This window comes from Plectropomus leopardus, chromosome 11 (assembly GCF_008729295.1).
Source record: "Plectropomus leopardus isolate mb chromosome 11, YSFRI_Pleo_2.0, whole genome shotgun sequence".
Classification (NCBI taxonomy): Eukaryota; Metazoa; Chordata; class Actinopteri; order Perciformes; family Serranidae; genus Plectropomus; species Plectropomus leopardus.
Genome location: NC_056473.1, coordinates 25,523,111 through 25,545,248, shown reverse-complemented (window position 1 = coordinate 25,545,248; position 22,138 = coordinate 25,523,111). Strand labels below are relative to the sequence as shown.

General features: G+C 39.6%; 1 protein-coding gene across 7 annotated transcripts in view; it reads left to right on the top strand.

Annotated features, from left to right (window-relative positions):
- ppfibp1b (PPFIA binding protein 1b) overlaps window positions 1–22,138 on the top strand; it is a 31,933-nt gene that overhangs the window by 2,274 nt on the left and 7,521 nt on the right. Inside the window, exons 2-17 of one of the 7 annotated variants that reach the window (XM_042495576.1) lie at window positions 6,576–6,657; window positions 8,454–8,659; window positions 9,611–9,700; window positions 10,421–10,534; window positions 10,797–10,928; window positions 11,730–11,822; window positions 13,166–13,258; window positions 13,955–14,072; window positions 14,730–14,774; window positions 16,450–16,511; window positions 16,605–16,689; window positions 17,801–17,940; window positions 18,525–18,616; window positions 19,699–19,759; window positions 20,923–21,097; window positions 21,549–21,581. In XM_042495576.1, coding sequence (XP_042351510.1) covers window positions 6,594–6,657; window positions 8,454–8,659; window positions 9,611–9,700; window positions 10,421–10,534; window positions 10,797–10,928; window positions 11,730–11,822; window positions 13,166–13,258; window positions 13,955–14,072; window positions 14,730–14,774; window positions 16,450–16,511; window positions 16,605–16,689; window positions 17,801–17,940; window positions 18,525–18,616; window positions 19,699–19,759; window positions 20,923–21,097; window positions 21,549–21,581 — 1,603 coding nt within the window. In that variant the 5' untranslated portion in view covers window positions 6,576–6,593. The remainder of the gene's footprint in view (window positions 1–6,575; window positions 6,658–8,453; window positions 8,660–9,610; window positions 9,701–10,420; window positions 10,535–10,796; window positions 10,929–11,729; window positions 11,823–13,165; window positions 13,259–13,954; window positions 14,073–14,729; window positions 14,775–16,449; window positions 16,512–16,604; window positions 16,690–17,800; window positions 17,941–18,524; window positions 18,617–19,698; window positions 19,760–20,922; window positions 21,098–21,548; window positions 21,582–22,138) is intronic. The other 6 variants (XM_042495579.1, XM_042495578.1, XM_042495577.1 and 3 more) reach the window with 6 other exon arrangements.

Sequence of the window (22,138 nt, the reverse complement as noted above, 5' to 3'; positions counted from 1 at the left end):
TTTTTCCTGCTTCCTTCTTACCTTATTTAAATTCTGTTTTAATGTGCTTCATGGTGACCCTGATGAAGGCCACAAACCGAAACGTGTTGGTCTTGCAATAAAGTTGTTTAAAATAAAGTCACTCCTACCTCTGCAGTGAGACTTTATGCTGCTAAAGTTAAGTGTGGTATTTGAGTTAAAACTTGTTATTTAGCCTAACTCTGGGGTTTTACTTTAAAATGTTAATTATCGTTCAGATTATAAGAAAACCCTTCGGGCCCCATATCGTTTCACCTTCTACCAGTCTTCACTGCAGCAAAAATAATACAAGGAATGTATTTAGGTTCAAAATGTTGAATTTGGCCTGTGAAACTGCAGCTGTTTTAGTCGTCTTGCTGATACGGAGAAATGACTGTGTGAAAACCTTGGGTTGTTTTGATGAACGTAACCCTCTGTACCACGTGTGCACCGATCAGTGTTGCATTGCTCTTTGCATAAATGTCAAAGATGCATTACTTTTAAGTCACGTTAAAGTACAAGCAGTGCAGCCATGAGTAATATGAAAAGAATGTGCGTCGCTGTCCAACATAAATGAATTGCAGCTATGATCTTGACGTACAGGCAGGAAAAATTCTTGAAGATGTTATCACATGGAAGCTCTTTATTTCTAAAACTCAATTTCCATCTTTTGTTCAGTGTGTTTACGCTGCGTCACCCATTCCACAGATTCCTTGTTGTTTCTTATTTTTAGTTTCAGCCGGTCTAAAGAGAGAAGGGGCTCCCTCAGTCATGCGCCCACATCTCGTTTTCATATAGGCCTCGTTGTTTGGTGGTATAAAATTAGTGATGATGTATTCTGCCTGCTCACTCAGGTTGGAAATAGCTTCAGGTTTTTGCCAGAGCAGCGCCCTGCCGGCGGCTGGTGAATGCCTCGACTGTGTCTGCACCCAGTGAATCAGCGTGCACACAGCCTGCTTACTGCACCATTTAATTTTATGCACCCTAAAACCTGAAGACAATGGCATAAGCCCTGTCACAAGATAAAATCACAGCAGACAATTTGCTCATTATAGAACTATTTTAAGCATTTTGTGCATGGCGCACCTTAAATGATTAGTGCCCAAACACACCTAGATGATGTCTAAAGAAAAGTTTGCCCTTGTGACCCTTAAAAGGATATTTCACCTGTTTTCAACCCGCTTGGAATCAAAACAACGTGGGTAGTATTTGCAGATGAACTGTGTCAAACTTTCCTCCATCTAACCAGTAGATACCAGCAAAACTCCTCCAAGTGATGTAATTTATGTCATCTGGAGGAGTTTCACTGGCTCTCGGGCTGTTGCTCGAACTACAGGCTGCACCTCCACGTTTTCCGCCACCTGTGCCCCCAACAAAACAAAGAGTATACAGCTGATCAAGAGAGTTGTCCGCCCCACTCTCTTTTTCTCAAACTCTGAACGTAATCTGATCAAATGGTTAAACGAGGCAGTGCTGACTGAATTTAAATCAAGATGATGTTACTGCACTGTCTATTTTTGACTGAAATGTATCCAGAATCATATCTTAACATCAAGTTTAGCTGTAGTAGCGAGTTTGTGAACAGGAAGTGGGCATCATACTGCTTCCTGCACAGTGAAAACGGAGGCCAGATAAATGGAGATCAAACAGTGAAACTAAGCGCTGATCAAATATAAACCAGGTTGTAGGTTTTCTGCCTCTTGAGTAGAGTTGTCCTTTTTCTCTGTTTCCTCTGGTCGTGTTCTACCAATTTCAAAAGTATTTGAATGTTTGATGTGAAGAATCTCTTTGTATCTGTAAAATACTAGTATTTTTACTGTCTTAGAATCTTTCCATCCCTTTTTAAAACATTTTTTATAGTTATTTTTAGAAGCATTTTATTTTATTTATATGTAATTACTGATGCTTGCACTTCACTGTTTTGCACTGGATAGAGTTGCATCCAATTTAGTTGTCCATTTACAATGATGATAAAGATTAACTATCTATCCATCTATAAGCATTTTCAAAGGGTTTCAGATTAGAATAGCCTGAGCATTCATGGTTTGAGGTAAAGCAGGATGAGGTATGCAAACCAGAATTAGTCTTTTCTCGTGGAAACATTGTGTGAAGGTAAAGACTGAGTCATGTCCTGCATGACTCAAGACATGGAAAGTGTCATTATGTGGTGAGACTTGGATCTAACCCCTTATGTCCAGGGAAATTGACACTTTTTTTAAATGTTACCTGGATAAAAAAGAAAACGTAAAGTAAATGGCTGTGTGATTTATGACTGGATTGTAAATTCCTCTCTCCCCGGGCCTTTTTACCGCCCGAGCAACTTGTCTCAACACAAGCTGTTAAAGCCAGTTGCATGGCTGCTGTAAACACTTTCTCTCCTCAGAGACAAGTGGCCCCCAGGCCTCTATTTTGTTTTCTATTTCCTGTGTGTGCAAGAGTAAAGTTGACTTGTCCTTCGGCACTGAGGAATTACAAGATCTTTTTTTTTTTTTAAAGAGGAATACTCCCGCTCTCTGTAGCGTGTCCAGCGAGGATGTTATGATGGTCGTCCCTGCCTGAAGGGATCAGAGCTGACGGATTTGAAAGGCCATTATAGTGGTCCACTCTCTCCCTTGTATTCATTATTCTCTGCATGTCTCCATGAATTATATGGCTGTTTTCACCAAAGGGCAAGATTGCTTTTTGAATGCTTTTTTTTTTTACTTGGGTTGTTTCGAGGCTCTTTGCGTATGAAAAGAGTTTGCAGGCAGGTGTTGTTGCAAATGCCATGTGTACTGTAGCGTAGCATCGCAGGGTTTTTTTTTCTGTCTTTGTCTCCTCATGCCTCTCAGTCAAAATACCCCACTATCACGAACAATGGCCTTCTCTGTGTGTCTTATGGTTGATGTAAGTGGTGCTTATAGAAGGGCAGACTTTGTTTTTGAGAGTGATGCGTGCTTGTTGGGATTTTTGAGATGTCTCCTTTGATAGTAAGCTTGTACAAATGAGGGCCACTGCAGGTATGAATGAGGTTTGGGCAAAACATTGATTTTATATCAAAATTATGACATGTGACTAGATATCTTCTTAGATTTTGGATATTGTAATATTGTAAGTGTTGGCTTTTCCTGGATCAGAAGTCTCCATTATTGTGAAATCATGTCATTTTCTAAACTTATTAGACCGTTCTAGATGTCATATTATTTGTCAAAAATCTCATTGTGTAAATATTTTGTGACTGCAAAAGTCAACCCTACTATATAATTTCATCATCGATATTGAGGTATTTGGTCAAAAATATCATAATATTTGATGCATTTTCTCCACATAGCCCAGCCCTAATACAGATATGTCCTCCATGATGCTCTGTTCATTTAACAGGGAATTTATACCCTTTTTTTTCCACTCAGCAGCAGTTTGAGGAGTTTCAGTTAAAGGGTGGATGATTGATTTGTCGATCCGGTCAAAGCTCATTAATTGATGGACAAGAAGAGCAGCTGCTGCAGACTTTTAGACCCAGCACAGTCACTACTTAAGTTTCACTTTCACTGCGTCTGGCGTTCTGCTGCTCCATCTATGCCTAGTACACTCTGTGTTCCGAGAGTGTGGTGCAATCAATAACCAAACACTAAATATTACAATAACGCTCCTAATACAGTATATATTACAATAAAGCTCCTAATAAATGCTCCAGCTCCAAAACTTAAAATCAATGTGATATGTGATGGCAGATGTTTTATTTGTTGCAGCTGCCATACATAAATCAATGTGTGGGAAACCCTGACTCTAGAGTTTTAATGATTAGTGTACTGACAGAAATGAAATCACGCAAAAAAGGCAAACATCACTTTCACCAGCTGCTCCAGTGAGAGGATTTGTTGCTGTTCTTTGTCTTATGTAAAAGTTAACAATATTTTCTGGTTTTAGACTGTTGGATGGACAGAACAAGCAACAAGGATGCCCCCCCCACCCAGGGCTCTTGGAACTAATAATGGGTATTTTCACTATTTTGTGACATTTAGACAAACAATTAATGTATTAATCAAGATAAAATAATCCTTTGTTACAGCCGAGAAACACATCCAGAGTCTTTGTTTACAATGAAGGCAAAGTCACCATGTCTCCCTGCAAGACAACTCTCTTGTGTTTACATATGATGAACATACCACTGAGGTGTCCCAGGTCTTAAAGACAGAGTGCACTTCTCTGTAATCAGGCCCTCTTTGTGCTGAGATCTCTCTGGACTCTTGTGTCCACCGGACTCAGGATGAGGCTTTGGAAGTGCTCAGACACAGTCTTTACACTTGTTTAGCATTGATTGACACATGGGCTGCAGGTTTCGGGGCAGCGTGTCTGGTCTTGGCCCGGTGTGTTTGAAGTCTGTTTGCTGGAAGCCATGTGTTAACCTTACCCATATTTGTCTTTCTGCAGCGAAAGGAGAGCTGACTCAGGTTTTTTGAGGGGGATGTCCCACAGGCCTTCATTCCAGTTTGAGTCATCATGATCTAGACTCTGTCTATGTTACCTGCTGTTAAAGACTGGCTTTCTGCTGGGCTTTTGCTGTTGAAGTGTAGTGAGTCGGTAAAGCTCCTTCTCATTCATTTACCTCAGTGGATCCACCACAGCATGAATACATTTCTGTACACTAATACAGGTTCTCTCTGAATCTGCTGTGGGTTGTACTTCAAAGAAGTAAATGTCAGTCTGGGAAAAAAAGTTAAAGCATTGCATGGAGTTAGACAAGTCTAATTTACAGTGCTCCCACGGTCATGAATTTCCTGGAAATGTAATGGAATGTTTTGGAAAAAAGTTTTGCATATATGTTGTTTTACCTGTTGTTTAAAATATATTCATAAAAATACCAAAACATGTCTAACGTGAGGAATACATTTACTAATATAAAAATGTAGTACTCCAATGCATGAGCATTGATTGGATCTTCGGTTTTCTATCCCCCGAAAAGGGCTGCAGGCTGGCCTTTTTTTAAAATTTATATTTTTATTGATCTTTTTTTCCTCTCTCAAAACAATGTCACCGATGGTCATCAAGTCAAATGAGTCCTATATATCCATCCATACACACACGCACACATATTGTATATAGATGACTAAATAAGGTAATGAAAGTAGTTAAAAATTACAGAAATAAAAATATATGAGTAATTCTAAAATAAAAAAAAAACAACAAAAAAACACTCACATGCTGCGTGTCTGTCTACTAAGATGACAAGGTCTTGCACCATCGCAGGTTTTTTTCTGTGGGCATGATATTTTTAGGTTTCCTCTGAAAACACAATTGAAATGTCAGCTCTGAGTACATTGTTCCCTAAACTAAGTATAAAATCATTTCAAAATGCTCTCATGTCTTTTGGAAATAATGTGATGCTGCCTTTTCTTAAATGTCGTTAGACGCCTGCTTGAGTGAGTCGGGCAGTTACTGTAGGCAACCTGAGAGGACCATTCAGAAATTTATTGTTGGAAACAACAAGTTTACTGTGGAGCTGACTGATGGCATTCTGGTTCCTCTCATCTGCTCTCAGCCTGCTGTGTGTTGTGACGATTTTAATGTTTTAGTGCAGGCTTATTTTATACATAATGGAAAATGTGCCCACAAGAATGCTGAAATAACAGCGTTAGGTCTGTGGGTGGTTTCCATAAAGTTTGTAAATGGTGCTACGTCCCAGTGTCGGGCACTCCCAGGATGTGAGGCATTTGATTAAAGGAAGAGGTGTGTGTGTGTGTGTGCGTGTGTGTGCAGATGAGTGGCCGTGTATGCATGTTTAAGCATGCGTGAATATACAGCAGAGCCTTTTGATTAAACGTCCAAAGATAAAGGGTCTGTTGTGCTGCTTGGGAAGATGTCCAAGACGGGGACACTAAAATGTATCTCCGTTCCAGACAGAGTGTCCAGTGTCCTATTGGTAGGACATTCATTGTGCCAATATTTTCAGTAAATGGCCTGATTGATATTCTTAAATGCATTATTCAACACTTGCTCTGACAAAATTAACATAAGATCTCTGCAGCATTGCGCTCCAGAAGGTAGAACAGCTGAGCAGAGCAAATATCATTTTCTTTCAGGTGTTTTTGGTTCAGTCTCATGTTTTTTCTTTAGCTGCCAAAAACTCCTGGTTATCATGTAGCTGTGAAAATGGGGTATTGTTCATACATTTTCTTGTTTCTGTACAGTCAAACCCCTCTCACACACATGCTATTTCAGCAGGCACTGTCTTTTTTTGGGCTTTGAGGGTTGTTGAGGATGTACTGCAGTCGCAGCCTAATTCCTGGGTGGGAACCCTTTGTAATCACATACTTACCAACATTACTGCACGTTTTTTACCCAGAACGCTGACCAACACTGTAACTGGTTTTGCTGGATTTGTCCTTTTCCAAGACTGTTGATATCCACATCTTAACAATACAGAGAAAACGTGATTAAAACATGTGATTAATTTCGATTAACTATAGAAATTCTGTGATTAATCGCAATTTAAAAAAAATAATCATCTGACAGTCCTAATTTTGATGCTTTTTTGGGGGGGGAAATAAAAAAAGGTTGATTTAAAGGTTGTTTTTTTTACATTTCATTGCTTGTTCCAGGTTCATCAGTGACTGAAGATGATGGCTGATGCCAGCGACATGTTGGCAGCTGCCCTGGAGCAGATGGACGGCATTATAGCAGGTAAACTTCTCCTAAATCATGAAGCATCCACACATTATTTCATTATGACTTTGGATATAAACAGTCATGTTGTGATTCTTTTACAGTTGTGTCAAAGCATAAAAGTATCTTTCAGGTTGATTGAGCTTGATAAGAGTTTTTCTAGTGTTATGGCTGGTTGCAGAGCTGATATTTTACACAGACGTCACGTGATGTCTGGAGCTCCATGTTTGTCAGTGAGGGTTTAGCATTTATTCTGTGCTCATTTAGACTGCGTGGCTTGTAGGTAATTACATCCAGTGTTGCCATGTTGGAACATTAATATTAATACCACCTTGTATTGTGTACCAATAAGCCATTTGTCTACATTTTTCAACACTGTAGTTTTTTGAGATTAAACAATCTGAAGATTTCATATCACTATTATAGAGATCAAAATTATCACTGTGATCAGTATCATTGTGGTAGTTTAAAATGTGCTTAAAAGTACTGATACACGCTGAAATTATTTCAAAAGTTTTATTTTATATTGGTGCATAAGCAGCCTGTCTTCAGAATGCTTGATTAAATGTCTGTGTTACTCTAGATGACAAAATGGGACCAGGAGCATCATTGTGTTTGTCTGCTGCACGCTCGCTCTGTAAACAATAAGGATGAAACATCTCTGGAGCACTGTCTCTGCCTTCCGCCATGTTTTCATTATGCAAACAAAACCGAGGCTGCATGCTGTGTTTATGCGCCTGAGTCTGGGAGACTGTTGCAAACTTTGGTTGATGTCGGGCAGAATTTACTGAGTTTTTCCAAAGTGTGGTAACCAAACATAATGAAACTGCTAAACATTTCATCCGCAATTATATTGTTGCAGAGGACTTTAGAAACACTGGATGTGGCCCTGTGTCATCAGATCTCAAACTAATGCTATTCATACCTCCAATTATTGTGATTTATGTAATGTTAATTTTTTACTTTGGCCCTGCATATGATGGACAGCCATATTGTAAATAAATGTAAAAAGTGCTATATTATTATTAATGCATTAAAAAGTGGTTAGTCTTGTCTCTTGTATGGCACAGTGAATATTGTTACTATGCATGCTTTAGTAGTGTTGAGAAACTGAGCCAAAAAAACCTAGAGACTATCTATTGATGGGATCACTTTAGCCATGATACTGCAATCGGCATTTTAAAATGATTGTAGGCCAGGTGTGTAAAGTGGAGGGGCGCTGGCCCCGACCTTACTCCCTACCCCCTACTTCCAGCACCCTTTCTCCCACATCACCCATCTACCAACGTAACCATCATTGTGACCTCAACTACAAACCTATAAAGTTTCGTGAGTGCATCTTGCACGGTTGGGACCATAGACTGTATATAAAGATGGATAAGGCGCGTCCACTTATCTCACTAAGCTTAAGTGAGGTTAAAATATACAAGAAACAGGCATTGCCATCTTGTCATTGAGAGCGGGATTCTGTGCAGTAGCGATATACACGGTGGGGGATTTCCCGCCAAAACGCTCGTCCAACCAATCACGAGCAGCTGCATTGAATGCGACTGCATGGATTGGATGTCACAGCTGTCAATCAGTGTGGAAAATCCCCCTTTACTATAAATGAATAACTCATTAAAACCAAACTTATCGGGGCGACTGGTGGCTCAGTGCATAGAGCGGGCGCCCCATGGATAGAGGCCATGTACAACCTGTTAAAAATAATTACTTAGTGAAATGTGAGATGGTTCATCATCTTTGTTCTCCTTGAATTTTAACTTCTATTAAATATTTGCGTCTTTTCTCGGCTGTGCTTCCATTTATCTCAGGCTCCAAAGCTCTCGACTACTCCAATGGGATGTATGACTGCCAGTCACCGACCTCTCCTTTCATGGGCAGCCTGCGGGCGCTTCACCTTTTGGAAGACCTGAGGTGCGTCTTGGAGTTGATGGACACAGAGGAAAGGGAGAGTCTCCGCTGCCAGATCCCTGACTCCACAGCTGACAGTCTGGTTGAATGGCTCCATGGTCACCTGGTAAGATGTACATTCATGAAAGATGCAAACATGCTGCACCAGACTCCGTGAATAAAACCGTGTTACAGGCTTTGAACAGATTATGTAATCATCATCAGCTGAGAGCAAATGTGGTGTTTTTTAATGTCAATCTTTTAGCTTGATAACTGGAACTGAAGATCATAAAATACAGTCACACTGACCTTTTTTCCTCTCTTCAATAGCATAGCCTCAGTCAGATCAATTTCACTGGATGTGTTGCATAACTGGATTATTGAGACGTAAAAAAAAAAAAAAAGGAAAACAGAAAGTCAAATGTAGAACTGAAGGAAGGAACACTTCCAGTGTCTGAATCAGTTTAAGTTGTGTAACCACGGAGGAGGTTTTGTCTGTGATTGTTGGACAGAATGTGCTGCAAACAAGCTTTAGCACATCTGGTTTGCTTCTGATTGTGCTTGCTCTGAGTACTGCATTAAAACTCTGATTGCAGACAAAGCGTGGGCATACAGTCCCGTGGGACAGTAGACCACCAACTTGTTTGCTAAGCGAAAACATGACTGTTCTCCTCTGCCGAGTTCCCAGGGAACGCAAGATGAAATGCTGGTGTTGTCAATGTCACAGCCAGCATGCTGCATGAAACACGCTGACTGCTTGGGAACCAGAGTGGTGTTTTGGAGAGCGATGGGCTGTAGGCCAGATAAATGCCTGAGTTTCTGTGTAATGCTTTTAGTCACTCTGTGTACAGCGGTCTGAATGTGAGCCTTCTTCTCAGCCATGTAAGGATTTGTTACAGTCAGAGTAGCGCAGTGCAGCCAGTCACACTTTGATGTGAAGCATTTTAAGTGAGCTCATTATTAGACACAGAAACCATAAAGGCTTCACTTACCTGTTCCTGTGTTTGCGCTTTAAAAGGTCAAAGATCAGTCCTCTTATAATTCTTTGTCTTGTCCATATTTTCTTCTGTCCCTGCAGTCCAACGGGCACATCTCTCTGAGTGGGGGTGACCACTACCAGGAAAGGCTCTCCCGAATAGAGAGTGATAAGGAGTCTCTGGTTCTTCAGGTAACCATCCAGCAATTCTTAAGGTCCAGGTCTAGCAGCGACGAAGGCCAGCTGTTGCATTGCCTGATGTCGCCTGTATTTTGGCCAGAAAATTGGACTTGAACACACCGCAAAGACTACAGCCAACTAGCATGCAAATGCAGCACCTGCATGAGAGGAAATAACCCTCCGCACCAGCAGGCAGTAGCAGTCTTTACTTGATTGTCACAAAGGGAAACTGCAAAATCGACAAGACGGATTTAAGGCGCCAGTTAATACATTAATGACCTAACCTGATGTTTAAAGAGCGAAGGATTTCACAGTGCACAAGAAAAAAAAAACACAAACAATTACGACCCATTTCTGCTAAAGAGCTCAGTGGCTAAAAACAAAATCTCACCTCATATAATAAGTTGGTTTCAGTCTCACTCACTCTTGACTAAAGCTGATCATTTGCTGTTCGCACTTCCACTTCTGTTTTCATGCACAGAGCTCCGCTGGCTCCAGCACTGATTCAGCATGCTGAACCAGGCAAAAAAACAAAACGAAAAAAAAAAAACAGGAAACAAAGGTCAACTCATTAAAACACGCTGACTATGCGACATTGACCAATGGTCGAGCGTGAGCTTGGTGTGTCAGGGCTCTACCGGTTCCAAAAAGACTCAAGTTACTCATATACATTTGTGTAAGCGGGAAATAAAATGTCTTTTTAACAAATAGAGCCTTTTTGGTTTCACGCAGGTGAGTGTGCTGACAGACCAGGTGGAGGCTCAGGGAGAGAAGATTCGAGACCTGGACTTGTGTTTGGATGAGCACAGGGAGAAACTCAACGCCACTGAGGAGATGCTGCAACAGGTGTGTGTGTGTGCGTGCTCAGCAGTGAAAGCTATACATGGTTCACATGTGTGTAAGAGATGCTGACTTTTGTTGGGCTTAGCAAGGGCTTCTCCTTGCGCTTGCTGTCGGCTCTTGACATAATGCTGGCCAATTTCCATGTATATCTTGAGCATGAAGCACTGAATAATCTTTATTAACATTGTAAATATAAAATAACAGCAATAATACCCCTGCTGCCAATGTTATTTGACCACACAGCAACCGTCTTTTATTATCGTAGGAGCTGTTGTGCAGATCTGCACTGGAGACGCAGAAGCTGGAGCTGATATCTGAAGTGTCCAACCTGAAGATGAAGCTGAATACCATGGAGAAGGACAGACTTGACTTTGATGACAGATTTAGGGACAGTGAGGTATGTGAGCTAATTCTGTAGACAGGAATTCTCTTTGTTGCTGCCTGTGTCCTTTCTCTCTCACCTCGATACATACACACACACACACACACACACACACAACAAACAAACCCTCATTCATGTTGTCTGACACCTGTGTGGGAGAGGGACATCTCATTTTATTGTGGGTCTCAAAGCAGCTGTGTTTGGAGTAAGAAAAAAAGCACCTCGAGGAAACGCCAACACTCACAGATCTATCCATGGGAAACATCACTGCTGTGTTCACTGTGATTACAAAAACCTGACTGCTCAGAGTGGTATTACCTTTTTTGTTATTGACCTTATATGAATATACTGCCCTCTGGTCAAAGGCTTTACAAACATACAAATGCCGTTCGTTTGTTTACTAGAGATTTGGAGATTTCTGCTCCCAGAGGAGCCATAGAGAGTACTTGGAAAGCTTTCAAACACGTCATGTTGTTGTTGCAGCAGCGCGGTCGTCTCTTCCACGCCACTGGAACAAAAAGCTGCTGTCCGTGATCCGCCTCACAGCACATAAATCGCTTCTTTTCTACAAAAAACTTCCTCATGTTTTATCACTGCTGCTGCTTTGCTTTGAAGCACTTAATCTCAGAGGAATTGAGTGTCTTCGGACATAGAGTTACTTTATTTTTAATTTTGGTTTATATTTGAAGTTTGAACTGAAATTGTAGCATTTGAGAGCTGCCACTATGATGTTCATGCAATGTTATTTACAGTGTTTGTAGGAGTTTGCTCGCTATTTTACTGCCATGTTTTGATGTGCACTTTCTCTTCTTTCAGGATTTGATTATTGAAATTAATGAACTGCGGTACAGATTGACAGAGCTGGAGAGTGATAAACTACAGTACGAAAAGAAACTTAAATCCACAAAGGTGAGTTATTACAGCGAATCTCCTGGTGTTTATATGAAAAACTCTTCAAGGCTAACATCTTATTCTCTCCTGACTATACAGGAGCTGTCTCCCACAGCTAAATCCACTATTTAAATATTATTTTATAGGTAGCCCCTTTTGCTGTTGAAATGGTTGGGGAACATTTGGGACAATTCAGGGGTTTTCTGCAGGTCCTTAAAATCTTAAAAGGCATTGCTTTTCCATTAAAAAGGTCTTAATTGGTATTAAAATGTCTTAAAACAATCTTTCAAAAGTTTTAAAATGCTAAGACATGGAAAGGAATTTATGTTTCGTGCTCTGATGTTGCATTGAAAACCCTCTCACTAAGTGGTAACATCTTTGTTTGTTTGTTTGTTTGTTTTTTTCATAATTTAGCCTCTCAACCTTAATGCCTTAATGCCTCTCAAATTAATGTCACGCAGATCAGAATAGCGCAGTGGTTCTCAGCTGGTCCAGCCACAGAGTCCAGATTTCTCCTTTGTCATTAGTTCAAGGTCCACACGATCGATGAAATACCACGCTTTCAATTTTATTTCACAAGTGTAAACAACATGTTTGCTTAGAACACATAGAAATAAAACATGGCAAGACTAAACAGAAACAGCACTTCAAAATAAAAGCTCTGTGCAAAAAGATCATTGTAGGTCTACTTAAAAATATTGTGTTGTTTTTACAAACTTGACACATTCACATGTCACTTGTGGCCCATTCAGAGTGGACACGCGACCCACTTTTGGACTACGACCCACCAGTTGTTAACCGCTGGAGTAGCAGAACCAGTAACATATTGTGTTTCCAACATGAGAGGCTCAGAGCTGAGGATCCACTGTCTGATAACTTGCTTTAATTGTACCCTGGATTACACGGAGAAGTGCAAATTCAGTGAAAACTGAAGAATTTGCATTATGACTGAAACTGATACAAATGAATGAATACAGGGCTTTTTGTACATATATAGAGAGAGATTTTTTATCTCTAGATCTCTCTCTGCATCTGTGAACAGCTCCCACTATGCTTTTTTTCATCTTTTTGTTTATCGACTGTGTTTAGGGCTCTGAATTGGCCGATATCCTGATTGTTGTGACTCCGTACGAGAGCAACGATGCAGTCTTTATTGAACACGAGGATGCTGGATGATCCATGTCTTGTCTCTGTTGATGCTTCACTCTGTTGGTCAGCAGTGTCTATTTTTTCAGTGTGCTATGTGCTGTAAACGTCTAGGTTAAAATCTTGGGGTTTTCCGTCCTCTCGACCTCCTTTTATCTTTCACTTCTTGCATCTCTATTTTCTCTCTCTTCCTTGGTTTGTCTCTCTGCTGCAAGTCGTTAATGGCTAAGCTTTCTAGCTTGAAAATCAAAATGGGCCAGGTGCAGTATGAGAAACAGAGGAAGGAGCACAAACTCCAGGCTATGAAGGTTTGCTTTTCTCAGGATGACCGTTTTGCTTGCTGTATGATTATGGTTTTTGACCTCTCCCTTTGGCCCCTGTTCTGTTTTTATTTTTGAGGATAAAAATAATTAAATCTGGTTTGCAGCAGTATTTCAGTGTTTATTTTTATTTATTTTTTTAAAACCATTTTGGGCAAAATGATGTCACTTTGCAAATGGCGAAATCACGTAATTTACTAAACTATGCAGCAAAGTCAAATATAATGTAAAATGTAACCTGCTGCATCTGCAAGGCACTACTTTAAGCGAATGTTCACATTTTCAAACCACAGTTATGCTTTAATTTGGGGGTTTTCAGGAGTTGGCAGTGTTCTCTTTCTCTGCATCTTCTTTATCATTCTTTGCACTTATCCCGCTCACTTCCTTTTATCTCATCATCTTTATAAAAAATTAATCAGTCTCCATGCTTGATGCCTATTGTGGTCATTTAAATATGTGGTTTTTGTTTGATGTTTTTGTTGTTAACTCAGCCTTCCCAGTCATGAATGCTTATCACCCACCTCACACACGTTACCCCTCTGAGCAGGTGTGGCCTGCATGCCTGTACGCCACGTCAGCACATGTGAACCTCTGTGTTGTGGTTTGTTTGTAGTGTGGATTGGGGTGGGGGGACGCTGTGTCTGTGTGGAGAAAATCTCCTCACTGTTGTCCTCTGTTGGACAGGAGGAACTAGCCATACTGAGGAGGCAGCTGGAGGGCACAGACGGAGAGATGAGGAGACTCCAGGATGAGACGGGCTTCAAAGCCATCACCTCGAGCGGTTCAGATCACACAGAGAGAGGTGGGAACGTCAGTCAAATCACAAGCCACAGTGAAGATGAGCACGCATGTTTAAAATAGGGGTCGACCGATGGTTTTCGGGGGAGATACCAAAAACAATTATTAGTGCTTAATGAGACCTTAATGAGAACTGATATTTGGAACAGATATGGTTTTACAATAAAAATGAAAATGTTTATGTAAAAACAAAACTTTGTTAAAATGCATTTAGCAAATGTTTAATCAAAACTGAAACTTTTAACATCATTTACAGCAAGTTCCCAGCAACGTCTTTTTATAAAGTTCAGTGAAAATTTAAATAAAACATTAATGAATAAAATAGCTCCTTGAGGTTTTACAAAGTAAAAGCTCCTCCCATGCTGACGCTTTCTTTGCATGTATTGCAGATTGCCTTCTATAGTGTTGGTTAGATGTAATACGCACACTTTTTCATTAATTAATTTAACCAGCTATCATTAAAATAAAACACCAATGCAGCGAATCGGCAAAATGCCAAATTTCAGCCCCGCCAGGCATATAATCTGTTGACCCCTAGTTTAAACTCATGTTTAACTTTATATCATTTGACTGAGCGGTTCTATTTATGTATAATTAGCAAAGCAATAGGTTTAGTGCTTCTACGAAAAGTCTTTGTTTCATGATTCTTTGTCCTGTTTAGTCTCTCATCCAGATGAAACTCTTAGAAAGAGGCTGAAAGAAAAACGTAAGGGGGGTTTTTATGCTTGTGTTGATTGTTGCACTTCAATACTGCACCCCTCCCAAACCCTGTTTGCATGAACGAGCATGAGCCATCCAAACTCAGCTTGTCCATTATAACCCATCGGAGTGCTAACACCCGACCACAGAGCACCACATCACCAGTCTGTTCACCTGTGTCAACTTTTAAAGACTGTAAACCTGAACAAGGTCATCCTGAAGCTGTGTATCTGTGTTTTTTTAATGTCCAACCTGGAACAGCAACAAGGAATGTCCGCTTTGTGTTTTCAGCAGGAATGAGGAATGAATTATGTTGTTTGTCATAACCATTCAGGCTGCTCACTCATGCTCCTGCCTCATGTCCTCCAACAATAATCGCCTCCTGTACCCGTCAATGTCTCTCCTCTAAACCTTCCCCTGCTCACACCAACAACCAGTGTGTGCCCTGCTAACATGTCATGTTCAGTGTTGTGTGACGGTATCTTTGATCTAAGTGCTGTCCTCATGTATGTAGAACAATTTCATTTTTCAATCTCTGCACCGACTTCCTCAACATGACTCTGCATATCTGTAGTTTATTAATCTAGATCAATAGAATTGGCCACTATAGGAGTCCTTAATCAACCACCACCAAATTGTGAAATTTATATTATATTTATATTATCTAGTATTTGCAAACAACTTTAGATAAATACTTCACCCATAAAATGACCATTTGTAAATCACTTTGTCATGCCATGCTACCTGGAATTTGTGAAGAAAAACTGTTTTTCTTGCATTCCTTTATATTAAATGGTAAACATGGATTTATTGATTGATTAGGAACCATGTTTAACACAGCAAAACAATAACAAAACATCTGTTTACAAGCTCTCGCATAACTTGTGCAGTGTAATCCAAGACTCATTTATCCAGTCGTATGCTCTGTACTTCACAAACAAATGCATTTATGCTAGAAAAAAAAATCAAACTTATCCATGCACTCCTATAGTGTAGGTTTAGTTTTAAATGCTATGGTTTTTGTTAAATTTCATACATTTACAAAGTACTGAGCATACAGCTGGATCTTGTATTTTACTGCACAAGTTTTGTTAGAGTTCACAAACAGATGTCTTAATAAAGTTTTGCTGTTAAAAGTGATCCCTGATCAATCAATAAATAAATATGTTTGCAGTTTTACGTGGAGGTATGCAAAAAAAGCAAACTTTTCTTTGCGAATTCAAGGTGACAGAGCATGACCAATAGTCATTGTGTGGGTGAAGCATTCCTTGACCAGCGTGTGCTTGTTAGAGATCACATTGAAGCGCCTTTGTTTTGCATTGTTTAGTGATGAAAAACCTCCTGGGAAAAGGCTTGAATAACACAATATTTACCAGGACTGCTAATGTTGAGGGGTGACTGCTCTCAGACTGACTGCTTTGTAGCAGAGTGTGCTCTGAAACGTGAAAATGTTCTACCAAAGTGAAATATTTGTGAAACACAAGGATATGATGTGTTGATTTTAAAGACTCAGAAGAATGTTTCTGTGGTGATGTACAGTAACGTCGCAGCCTGTATGTTTGAATGTGTTAAACCCTCGTGTGTGTTCAGGCTTAATATCCATCCCCTCTGTGTACCCTCATCAAACTACACGCTGTCATCTCTGCATTTCTTGGTTTGTAATAATGTTCTCTCGTCGTTAGATGTGGAAGTGCAGAGAATGAAAAAGGCAGTTGAGTCGTTGATGGCCGCCAATGAAGAGAAGGTACATTTGCTAAGCTGTGATTCGCTTTGTTTCTAATCGATTGATTAAACTCTCCTCCTGAAGACTTTTCCTCACTGTGGTTTCCATTTGCAGGATCGTAAGATTGAGGAACTAAAGCAGTCGCTGCTGCGGTACAAGAAAGTTCAAGACATGGTGATGTCGGTGCAAGGGAAGAAAGGTGAGATGACTCTTCTGTTAGTAAATGAATGATATGAACGTATGTCCAAAAGAAAGAAGAACTTAAGTAAGTCAACCTAAAATCCAACATAGGAGATTTTTCATGGATTAGCCCATCACCCACATGCTGTGTGTGCTTACATTACTGCCAGTCAGTTTTTACAGCAAAATATAAGTTTCATTCTGATTCCAAATTTTGAGTTTTGATTTGATTGATTTATATTGAATATGTAAAAAAGGAAATAGAGAAATTATTATACAAAAACATACAGACAAAAAAGTAATAATTACAGACAATGAAAAACACGAAGCAAAAGAAATGGTCAAACACAAAATGACTTGGTTTACATATTCGAAAAGGAGTGAGAGGAAGTAAACTCTTATTTAATCCCACCTCTTCTCCAAAAGTCATTGAATTTTAATTAACCCGTCTCCACATTCATTTAAACAGGCTTTATTGCGGCACTACATGAAAATCGGTTTTTCAGAGAATTAGGGCTAGAGGTGAGACAACACTGGGAGCAATCTTATTTTTGTCAAATATTTATGGTTGTGGCGCCCGTGGCTCAGTTGGTAGAATGGGCGCCCCATGTACAGAGGCTACGTCCTTGTCCTTAGCCGTGTGTTCGATTCTCGCCCTTTGCTGCATGTTATCCCCTCTCCCCGATCTCGCTTGAACTGTCCTGTTAAACAAAGGCAAAAAAAAAAAAAACCCTGAAAAATATACATATTTGTGGTTGAGAGTAGGGGCTGCTTTGAAGATTTTCCTTAATGGTGTGTTAAAGGAAGCTTTCACATTTGAAACCTGAGTCAGCTGCTAACAGCAACTCCTTTTCATCTTTTTTCCTGCTTGTTTTCCTTTGGGTGTATTTGTATTGCAACAAAACCAATAGTTAGTTGCTAGTTAGCTGTTAGTTAATACAATCATTCGAACAACTCTGTTTCTTCTTCTTCCTGCCACGCTGGTCATTTGACTTAATTTTCAGGCTGTTTTCTCAGATCTGTCAGAGACAGAAGGTGAAGTTAGTCTCCTCTCATAAACTGCTTTCGTTTGGCTGACTGTTAAATATCACACGGGAAATTTCTTACATGTCATATATTGTCCACTTCAGAGAAAAGCAAAGATAATGAACACGTCGAGAGTCATAACGATGAATCCACGGCATTCTCGTCAAACATCCCCGTGTCTGCAGAGTCAGAAAAGTATGAAGTTACAGACGCTGAAGAGCTGAAAAGGAGGAGCCCAGATGAGGTTTGTACAGCAGAATATGATGTAACGTCACAAAGTCAAGCCTCAAAAACTCAACTGCTGAGAATTGGGGGAACTTAATTGGAAAATGCTAACAGTATACAACATGACAAAATAATTACAACACTACGGCAAATGTGATGTATTAAAATAAAGTGTCACAAAACATTTCAGTGTTTCAAACATGTAGATCAAGAGATGTTTAACAGCGTTTATTTGAAACATATTATTTTTGGTTGTACCATCTTTCTAATTTATTGCCAAAGAGTGTTAATGATTCATGTGCTGTAGGTTTTTATCTTTTTCCCTCAAGCAACTTCATATCTCATTTATCTTGAAGACGCTCAGTAAAACACTAATCGCTCACATAGATTTCACACTTGTTAAATGAGTGTTGACAAGCTCGACATCCAATTAATCGAATAACATCTCCTGTCAGTTCTCTAAGCATGTGTGCAGATTTAGACTGCTGTGTTGCCATGGCTGCAGGAGAATACGCTTGTTAATCTTTAGGACAGACAGTGCGTACTTTGATTTTTAAAAAAGGGTATTTTCTGTCTTCTTTTCTCGTTTTGATCTGTGCTTAGTTGGAGATCCTCAACGGACTGAGTGAAGAGCCCTCACCCACACCGAGCCCTTCAGAGCGAGTATCAAAGTCTGCACCAACAGATGTAGAAAGGTGAAATATGAAAGTGGCTCTATGTCCAGTGATTTTCTGCAGGTCACATTTTAATGCGGAGTTTGACTTATTTAGGGTTTTTTAAAAGTAGATACAGTAGATAATTTCACTTTTAAGTCATCAGTAGCCGATCATCTGTGCTGCTTCTTCCTTTGAGTGACGAAGAATTAATGAAAAGGGTTCCTGCATATCCTTAAAAAGTCTTAAAAGGCATTGAATCCATCGATCTAAAAACAAGGCCTTAACTGAAATTAAAAAGTCTTAAATCAGTCTTACAAACGTCTTAAAATTGCTTAGACATTGCAGATGGGGTTTTTATGAATCTGTTTTTTTCTGACATTACATTGCAAAAGCTCAAAATAACAATTTGGTTTAAAAATAATAATTTGCTGAATGCCTCTTGCATTAATATCATCAAGAGTCACGTTTTACGTTACAATAAATATTTGAAAAAAATAAAATACATTTCCTCCTAACCTTAAGTAATTAATGTCGATACATTTCGACACACTTTTCAGAAGCTGAACATTTCTGTATTTTAAATTACTTTTTGAATGATCTTAGGAAATATTCTAGTAATCTGAGATACTAGATTTCTGATTTGCATGAGCTATAAGCCATAGTCATCAAATTAAAACATCAACATCATCAATTTACATGTGATGAATGTACAATATATGAAAGTTTGCCTTTTTGAATTAAAATACAAACTAAAAAAAAACTTTTTCCACGGTATTCTAATTTTTTGAGTTGCTCCTGTAACATTTTAACTTTTTTTATATTATTTTAAATACATACGTCCTTGTAAATATTCTAACATACTGTTATTAGGATAATGATATAAGTGCTATATTTTGTCCAGTGTGTGTGAACAGGCTGACGTGGGTTTTGTGTATTCGCTGCAGCCATACAGAACGTGACGAAGTGTCGTTCTTTAAGAAACACTTGAGAAGAATGTGTGTCGCAGCAGTTCATATCCTTCAGCCCGACCCTGCTGCTTCTCATGACCCCGTGAGACGAGCTCACGATCTCCACCGCACCGCCATGAGTAAAGTGTGCTTTGTTATGGTTTGTCATTTCAGCATCCAAGATGCCACAAAGATTGGCAGTCAGGAACAGCTGGATAGGAGCAATAATGAAAAGGTAAAAGTTAAACATTTTATATCGAAGGAACATGTTTAAATATTGAGAGAAAAAGTCTTGTTTCAGTGGAAAAAAACCCCACCAATGCTTACCATTATCGCTCAGAAAGTTGTCAAATTGTAACAAATACAAGTCGTCTTTTACCTTTACCAAAACAAGTTTGCTCATCCTCTCTCCTTTCTTCTCTTTGCCTCATACTGTTGTTTTTAAAATGAAGTATAGCATCCATATAGTTCAGATCCTTTAGAAAAAAATCCTCCATGTAGTGTGCAGTTTACATCCTTAAAGATATGTTACAGGTTTTTCCTTAAAATCAATGAATGTGCTCATACAGAAGAGTGTGGCTTTGTATTTATCTGCAGAAAAACTCTGCCTGTACTTTCCTATTTTCTTCTAATTTTCTGTGCTTGGGAAGTTTATGGGCGTGCACCCCACAGTGATCATTTGAGCTTTTTTAAAAAGGAAGCCACCAGGTAACAGACCGTAAGCAACCGACATCTAAAAGACACAGCACCAAAAAAACGATTTATTTTTACTTTTACTGGCGAGTGTGTGTACACACTCATTTGCAGCAGTATTGATACTCTGATACCAGCTGGGCTTTTTGTTTGGAGACTGCTGTGGTTCAGAGGTAGAGCGGGTCGGCCTCTAATTGGAAGGCCAGCGGTTCGATCCCCGGCTCCTCCAGTCAACATGTTGAAGTATCCAAGATAGTGAACCTCAAATTGCTCCCGATGCTGCGCCATCGGAGTGTGAGTGCATGTAAACGGTCACAGAGAAGCAGGTGGCACCATGTATGGTAGCCTCGGTCACCAGTGTGTGAATGTGACATGTTATGTGAAAGTGCTTTGAGTGGTTGGAAGACCAGAAAAGCGCTATACAAGTGCAGTCAATGTTTATTACAGTTACTCTGCTTTTATATATATATATATATATATATATATATATATATATATATATATATATATATATATATATATATATATATATATATATATAGTATTATTTGTAAGCCTGGATGTCAAATTTTCCCCGTGGCATTTTTAAAATTGTGTTAAATATCAAGATTTTTCAATGTACAAATTGTAGTATCCTAAGAGAGCTACTTGCAGGACAGTATGTATAGTGCTGTCTAAAAGAAATAATGTTTTTTGTTCCCTCAGAATACAAGTGACGAGATCAACAAGATCAGTGAAAAGCCTCCCTTGAGTCCCTCTGCCACTTTGCCTGCCACCATAGAGGACGACAGCTTTGGCTCGAGAAAGGCTCGGTCATCCTTTGGAAAGGGCTTCTTCAAGATCCGTGGGGGAAAGAAGACAAACAGTAGCCCAAACCTTGGTGAGAGCAAACCACATGATTTAGCAGCTGCATAAGGACAAGTCTGCAAGGTGACTTTGTCTGTATTTGATGCTATTTTGACATTAAAATAGCCGTGTGTGTAATGGATTGTTTACTAGAGAGTGAGATTTTCCTGGAGGTTTTTTTTCCACCATGGATGACTTTTTTATTTTCCCAAGCCACACCCGCGGAATATACTATATGGACCAAGACCATAATTTGCAGCCCACACAAACTGTGGTCCCCATTTAATTATGGAAGTCTGTTTCTGTGCTGTCTTATGCCCTTCTTTCTGTGTATGTGCCTTTTTTTGTGTGTGTGCACTGTACACGTGTATGTTTGTTCCACCTCTCCAATCTTGTTCTTATTTCAATCATAATTTCTGCCCTTTGTTTTGTTCTTTTTCTGTTGGACCCTGTCGTGTGTTGTGTGTGCTTTGTAACACATGAAGACCGCAGCCGGAGTGCAAGTGCGCCTATGCTAGGTACAGTATGGACCACAGGTCATTGCAGGGTTGCAGTAGTTCTCTGAAGGAAACAAAGGAAACTACTGACTATATCCTGTATCGCTGTTCGCCTATATGCCTTCTCTCAACTCATCCATTCAGCTCATCTCTTTATCATATCACGTTTCAGTGCTTCAACAGCCACACCCTCACTACCCACTGCTGCACAAATGTTGAATGTCCAACATACAGAGAGTCTGTTGTTGATTTACCTGTGTGCTTGCATGTATTTGTTTACACTCTTTTGTTTCCATCAAACCTTTCCTGCAAAAAAAAAGTCTGTTTTCAAGATCCAGATTATCAGATTAAACGATTTATTTGGATCTTGAGGGCCTGCGACTAAAAATCTAAAATAAAACAACTAATAAGCCTTATTTTATTCAATAGAATAAGACTATTTTTTCCAGTCTTAGTCAGACATCCAGCTGTGTCTGATGCATGCGGGTATTTTATGCCCATCGCCTGACCTCTTGTTCTGTCTAGGTCTAGGAGACGCCATGTGTCTGTCTGAGTGTTTTCCGGGTCTCTACTCTGAC